The sequence below is a fragment of the Myotis davidii genome, unplaced genomic scaffold (assembly GCF_000327345.1).
Source record: "Myotis davidii unplaced genomic scaffold, ASM32734v1 scaffold3272, whole genome shotgun sequence".
NCBI lineage: Eukaryota > Metazoa > Chordata > Mammalia > Chiroptera > Vespertilionidae > Myotis > Myotis davidii.
In genome coordinates, this window is record NW_006283304.1 from 1 (window position 1) to 7,500 (window position 7,500).

The window sequence follows — 7,500 nt, forward strand, 5'->3', positions numbered from 1 at the left end:
GATCTGAACTGTGGCAAGTAGCCTGTGCTACAGCCGTAGAGGCTGATACGTCAGGCTCCTGGTGAAATCTGCACACCTGTGTTTTCATCTCTGTTCCCTACGGTACTCCCCACCCCGTGCTCTTGTTCTGTGGTTCTGGTCTCTTATTTCATCACTCGCAAGTAATAACTACTGGGTGACCATAACCAGGCGCAAATGTGTTAAGAATTTTGCTGTGCTTAGTATGACAGGAAAATTCTGAAAGAACACGTATAAAAGGTTTACTGGCATAAAGAAGGTGCAGAATTGAGGTTGACTCCCAAGAGCTGATAGACTTGGCTTGTAGGAGGGGGAGCGTGTGGTAAGCGTCTCATCCCTGCAAGGATGCAGTGTTCTTAGTCCAGTGTGGCAGACAGACCTGCCAGGACACAGCAGTGTGGTGGTAGCTGTACTAAAGCATAGCTAGCTTTGTCCGTCTAAGTAAATGGGCTTAGCCATAGAGGGTAAAACTAGCTGGTTATCCCATATCTTAATACAAACTGGATCTTGGATACGCAGTTGTATTTAATGCTTAATGATTTCTTATCCTCTCCAGTTCAGGCGCCTTTGGGCAAACCTTCGTCCTCGTTTGAGGGGTTTTGTTGTGGAGTCTTTGTACTTGTTTTAGCAAGTATTTGCCTCATTCTATCCCTGTGCTTTGCAGGTAGACAAGATGTGATTCAGAACTGTGTTCTAAGGTGTTTCTTGTCATGGAGTCATTGGTTTGCAGTGATAAGTTTTGCTTTCCCACTAAATGGGGGAGGGGTTGGTAATCCACGAGACAAGCTAAACTGTTAGAAGGATTCCTTCATTGGAAAAGTTAGCTTGCGTTTTGTTGCTGTTTCCCGAAAATAACTTGGAGATGCTCCTGAGTTGTCCCATCTACTGCCTTGATTGCTTGGATCTCACCCATCCTTTCCCTTTAAGGAAAACCAAGTCCTGTTACAGAGTTCTCGGTATTTTACAGCTGACTTTTGTAAGAAGCACTTTTCCCAAATAAAAATAATAAAAAAAGAACTATCTTTGGTTTTTAAAAACCTTATCAAAGTTAAAGGTCTAATATCAAATGTCACATTTCTTGATTTCAGAAGCTTATTTCTTCAATTACTGAAACTAATTATTTATATTCTTTTTTTCTTAACTGTCATCTCAATGAAATTAATAGCCTTTATTTTTTATAATATACTAGTATTTTTATTGTTGATAGTATTACAGGTATCTCCTAGCCCCTACCTCCCCTCTAGGTCTTCACTGCCCTGTTGCCCATGTCCATGACTATGCATATAAGTATGTAAATTCTTTGGTTATAAGTGAAAGTTATAATGCTCCTCCCAGAAGTGATGATTCGCTTCCCTTGACTATCAGCCTGTGTCTGTGCTTAGGGACTTAGTTGAACCGCCTGCTGTTTGTGGCCTTTTCAAGAACTAAAGCAGGAGTGGGGATCTGCTCTCCCTCCAGGACTGGTGGAAGGTGGAGCATGAGGATCACCAGGGCTTCGTGCCAGCTGTCTACGTCAGGAAACTGGCCCACGATGAGTTTCCTACACTCCCACAGCGGTGGCGAGAAGAACCAGGCAGCATCACCCAGCGGCAGCAGCAGATTGAGGACCAGTAAGTTCTGGAGGCTGCACAGGTGTTTGGCCAAACTTTTCCTGCTGGTCAAAGGCACTTCTCACGACTGCATAAGAGCTAAATTTGAACTTAGGGCCTTTCAAACACTTCATTTATTTACTAGAGGCCCAGGGCATGAAAATTCGTGCACTCCAGGGGGTTCCTCAGCCCTGCCTGTGCCCCCTCAGAGTCCAGGACCCCTCGGGAATGTCCACCTGCCAGCTTAGGCCCACTCCCCGGGGGATTGGGCCTAAGCTAGCAGTCAGACATCCCTCTGGCAGCCCGGGAGCCCTTGGGGGATGTCCTACTGTGGCTTAGGCCCGCTCCCACTTGGACATCCTTAGTGCTGCCGAGGAGGTGGGAGAGTCTCCCGCCACCACCACTGCACTAGCAGCTGTCAGCCTGGCTTGTGGCTGAGCAGAGCTCATCCTATAGTAGTGCACTGACCACCAGGGGACAGCTCCTGCATTGAGCATCAGCCCCCTGGTAGTCAGTGTGTGTCATAGTGACCAGTCATTCTCCTGCATTGAGCATCTGCCCCCTGGTGGTCAGTGTGCATCATAGCGATTGGTCATTCCAGGTTGTTTAGCCATTACGGTCAATTTGCGTATTACCTCTTTATTATATAGGATTTATTTATTTATTTGTTTATTTATTTATTTTTAAAATATATTTTTATTGATTTCAGAGAGGAAGGGAGAGGGAGAGAGAGATAGAACATCAATGGTGAGAGAGAATCATTGATGGGCTGCCTCCTGCATGACCTCCTACTGGGAATCAAGCCCCCAACCCCAGGCATGTGTCTTTGACTGGAATTGAAATTCGGACTCTTCAGTCTGCAGGCCGACACTCTATCCAGGGAGGCAAACCAGCTAGGGCTCAAATACTTCCTTTTTACAATGAAACCAGAGAACCCCAGTACCATTAAGCCAATTGCCTGAGGTTAGACGCCTAATAGAGTCTCATCTTCTGACCCCCTGCCCAGCCTTCTTTCAAGGTTATGAAAAGGCTTGTTGGCTTCCGTGTGAATTTTGTTCACTCGGCCAGGCTGCTTCATGTCCAGTTGTCAGCAGGACTTTCAAAATTTCCCTTCGATTAGATGTTGCCAGTCACCATTGGGACATTGACATTTTTATTATTTTTAAATGGAACACTGTGTGTTTGTTTCTCTGCTCTCAATGCTATTTTCCTTCTATCTGTATTTCCTTCGCTGCTTTGCTGTTTTTCTTTTGATTTTCTCTCTCTTTTTTGTCCCTCTCATCCTCTCCCTCTCCCCCCCTGCCTCCTCTCTTCTGTGCTTTCTCCATCTTATATTTCACCTTTTCCATTCTCTTCCTTTATACCCCTAGGTATCACTCTCTCCTCGACCGGGCAGAACAACGCAGACGTGGTCTGTTGCAACGTTACAACGAGTTTCTGCTGGCCTATGAGGCAGGCGACATGCTGGACTGGATCCGAGAGAAAAAGGCAGAAAACACTGGCATAGAACTAGATGACGTGTGGGAGCTGCAGAAGAAGTTTGATGAGTTCCAAACGGTGAGAAAGAGGAGCCATTTCTTCTAGACAGTTTTGTGAGGGTTATTATTATTTCCTCTTATCCCATACCTCCTCCTAAGCAACTCTTTAATTTCAAATTTGATAAATGTCTATCACACACCTGCTGAGAGTTCCACATTTTAAATCTTTCTCTGGATATTGTAGGTGCAAGGGAAATGCAGAGGAAAGTAGTCACCCCAACTTTTCAGCCTGCGGTTCCTGCTACTCCCAAGTCCGACAGGGAATGGTGATCTCCCTGAATTCTTCAAAATTTGCCCTATACTGTGCTGTGTTCCTGATGCATAGATGCACAGCCAGAGATAGAGGTTGCATGGACAGATAGGAAGGATAACCTGACTTTAAAGCTAGACAATTTCTAATTTCCCACTGGCTTAAAACCCTTCCATTCTCCTTTATTCTTTCAGACTCATTTTATTATTTTAACTAGTAGTGAACATGAATCCCTTTCTTCCTTTCTTTTTTAAATATATATTTTTATGATTTCAAAGAGGAAGGGAGAGGGAGAGAGATAAAAACATCAATGATTAGAGAGAATCATTGATCGGCTGCCTCCTGCATGCCCCACACTGGGGATCAAGCCTGCAACCCAGGCATGTGCCCTCATCAGGAATAGAACAGTGATCTCTGGTTCATAGGTTGACTCTCAACCATTGAGCTATGCTGGCCAGGCCTTTCTTTTTTATGATGGATTCCAGTGAAATTCAAAGTGATAGATGATTGATAGATGGATAGATAGCTACAGAGGTTATATTTTATTTAGAAATATGTAAAGCAAAAAATGAAAGAAAGGAAAACAAAAGTAAAATTATAAAATAACACCAAAAATGAGACTTCCATAAGAAAACTCCTAGAAAGGCTATTGTATAATGTAATGAACAATATTGCCGCTGTGGACAGTGTAATGAGCTCCCTGTGGCTGTTACTTACAATATTCCTTAGTAGAAGCAGATTGCAACTCAGTTCATGAAATTCTATAGAAGATGGAGGAGTTTGTGTTAGCAGAAAAGAATAGTACATGGCCAGGTATTGGTCCCCTTGACAGTGCTATTTAACCCAGGGAGAGATTTGTAAGAAAGGTAGAAAAAGGAAATTCACCCAGTTTTCTCTTAATACTTATATGGATTCAGTTTAGATTTAGATCCTGTTTGTAACAACATTTCACTGTTTGGAACTCATCATTCATTTGGAGTTTATTATCGAATATGGTGTTAAGCCTGTAAGGGATAGCTACATCTTATCTTTTCCCCAAATGGTTAACCAAGTTTTGCAGCATCATTTACTGAAATGTCCATTTTTACCTAGTGATTTGAGTTACTACCTTTATCATATAGCAAAGTTCCATATGTATTTGAAATTATTACTGTAAATTATTTGTTTTTTTCTATGATAGATTTGATAAACTATGGTAGCCTGTATGTTCATTCATTAACACCACACTGTTTTAATTACAGAATTTCTATATTATGTTTTAATACCTTGTAAGGAAAGACTTTCTAACTATGACTCAAAATTCAGGTTCACTGAGTGCACTAAAAGGAAAGATTGACAAACTTTAGCATAGCAACTACCACCATAAACCAAATCAGAATACAATCAACAAACTGAAGAAAATATTTTCAAGATATCTTGTAAAGGGCCAATAAGCCTGTATGTAAATATCTAAAAAATTGAGGGGAAAAATAAAAGCTGTTAAATAATAAGAACAGGCAATTAAACAATTATATTGGAAAATGAAAAATAAAGAGAAATCTAGGAAAATGGATGTGCTCATACTTCAGGTAAATAGCAACTCTCTTACCAAGTTTCTGATCGTCATGGGATGTCAGGGAGTTTAAAGGTACTCTACTAAGTGCCAATTTGGAGGAGGGAAGCTTGTTTTGTATTGAGTGTAAGGTTAGCAATATGTTTTAATGTTTAGCCTTGTCAGGGCAGAGATGAGCCGGCACGTATGAAAGGTTCATCAGAAGCCATCTACACTGCTTTGCATACATTTTCCCATCTAGGATTTGAAGACCAATGAGCCTCGACTGAGGGACATCAACAAGGTAGCTGACGATCTGCTTTTTGAAGGGCTTCTAACACCGGAAGGAACTCATATTCGGCAGGTAACTAAGGCTCCGTCCATTTCTCCTCTCGACCAGGCTGAGCTTGGGGAGTCCTCATTCCTTAAACATACTCAACTTCCAATTCCACAGTTCAGCTCGGACATGCAGAAGGTCACGGCAGCATGGAGCTGGCCACCGAAAAGGTTAAAGACAATAGACCAATTTGTTCAGCCATTTGAACTGATCTGAAGTCCACACATTGCCACACATACTCACCTTTCCCCTATCATCACAGGCAGAAATTCAGTGATTGAATATGAATACAATGAAAATGCAGATAAAGGAGCTATGATATGGAAGGGATATATCAAGAAAGATATATTGGAAGAGATAGGTCCTAATAAAATCTGATGAAAAAAGGAAAAGAATATAGGTCAGTAGAGAATGGGGAAGGGTGCATTCCAGAGCTGATTCAAATTTGGACCTATGGTTTCATAAAATGTCTAATGAACATGAATAGAATGTCTCGTCCAGCTCTCTGGGTTGTAATAAACGAATGAGGATGAGTGCTCTTCTGCTTTTTGTGGCGGTGGATATGGAATAAAGGGAAAAGGAATGTTCACAGGAACAATCTACTTGCCATCTACAGAAAGTAGGACTCTAAGAGGCTACTTTGTTTCATGAATGCAGGATGAAGAAAGGCATATATTTCTCCTAGAGAAATGCAATAGCTTCTAATCACTAAGGCAATGCTTTCCACTCATTTTTCAGAGGATGCCACATAGTCTCTGTGGCAGCAAACACCGATTGCTACTCCAGGGTGGATGGCTTCGCCCTGAAACATCAGTTTGGGAGGGAAAGTGATCTCCTTCTTAACTGCACGGGCAGAAATCAGGCCCGAACTAGAAATATCCAACAAAGACATGAACCTATCCAATTTTCGAAGGCGATAACATGAAAACAAACATGATTTAAACCCTGTTTAGTGTTCACACACCATGGAGCTGTCTGAGTCAGTTTCCTGGCTCAGGTCTGACATGTCCACCTCTTCTAGGAGCTGAACACCCGCTGGGGCTCCTTGCAGAGGCTTGCAGAGGAGCAGCGCCAGCTGCTGGGCAGTGCCCATGCTGTCCAAATGTTCCACAGGTGAGCACTTGAACCCTAAGAGGCAGCCTTGTTCTAGAAGCCACTCAAAAGCCCCCAGGTCTAATTATTATAGTAGGACCATAGCTATTAGTATAACTCTTCTTCCTAAGATAGATGGTAGATCAGGTGTTTCAGTAGTATATTCCTCACTTGGCACATAGCATACTCCCAGACAAACAATGTCAGTTTTCTAGTGCCTAGGTTTGGGCCCTGGCACATAACAGCATCCATGTGTGTTGTCATGTCAGTGAATAAAACTTTAAGTAGAAGCAAGAGGTTTAAGTAACTATATGTCTGAACTAGGTATAGACAGTAGAGAACAACAGATATCACAGTGCCATTAACTATTGCTTCAACAACTTATTTATGATTTCATTCTGTTTCTATACTAAGAAACACACATACACAACTAAGCAAGCAAGCAAACAAATGAACAAATAGAAAACCAAACACCTTCTCTGTGCACAAATGTATTTTTGAATATCCAGAGAAGGGAACAGTGAAGTGCAGATGGTTGTTCAGAATGGCTTCAGCTGGAATGCTGTGAGGTATAACAGTTAAGCATGCAGCTCCGCAGGCAGGCCACCTGGTTCAAACTTAGGCTGGCATTTAGCAGTAGTGCAATTTTGAAAAACATATACTTAGCATCTTTAAAATTCAGTTTTCTCATAAATGAAGTAGGAATGGTAGTAGTAACTACGTCTCAAGTAGTTGTGAAGATGAAATGAACATATGTTCTAGCACATTAAAAAGGATGATGGTGGTGGTGGTAGTGATGACGATGATGATGGTGGTGGTGAGGATGATAATGATGATGATGATGGTGGTGATGATGGTGAGAATGATGATAATGATGACGGTGATGATGATGATGATGATGGAGGTGATGATGATGATGATGATGATGATGATGATGTGGTGGTGGTGGTGGTGGTGGTGGTGAGGATGATGATAACTCTCTTTCCCACTCAGGAATGGGTGGCAGGACTGGATTCTAATCTAGGTTTTGCCTTTGCCTTATGATGGTGATGATGATATGGTGATGATGATGATAGTGGTGGTGGTGGTGATGATGATGATGATGATGTGGTGGGGAGTGTGCAGGAGGCAGCTGATCAAGGCCA

General features: G+C 42.2%; 1 protein-coding gene across 1 annotated transcript in view; it reads left to right on the plus strand.

Annotated features, from left to right (window-relative positions):
- Positions 1-1,448: 1,448 nt before the first annotated feature.
- LOC102773572 (spectrin alpha chain, erythrocytic 1) overlaps positions 1,449-7,500 on the plus strand; it is a gene marked incomplete at its 5' end in the record, with an annotated part of 42,039 nt that continues 35,987 nt past the window's right edge. Inside the window, 4 exon segments of the mRNA XM_015563319.1 lie at positions 1,449-1,628; positions 2,978-3,164; positions 5,189-5,290; positions 6,285-6,376. Of these exon segments, the coding sequence (XP_015418805.1) occupies positions 1,449-1,628; positions 2,978-3,164; positions 5,189-5,290; positions 6,285-6,376 (561 nt within the window).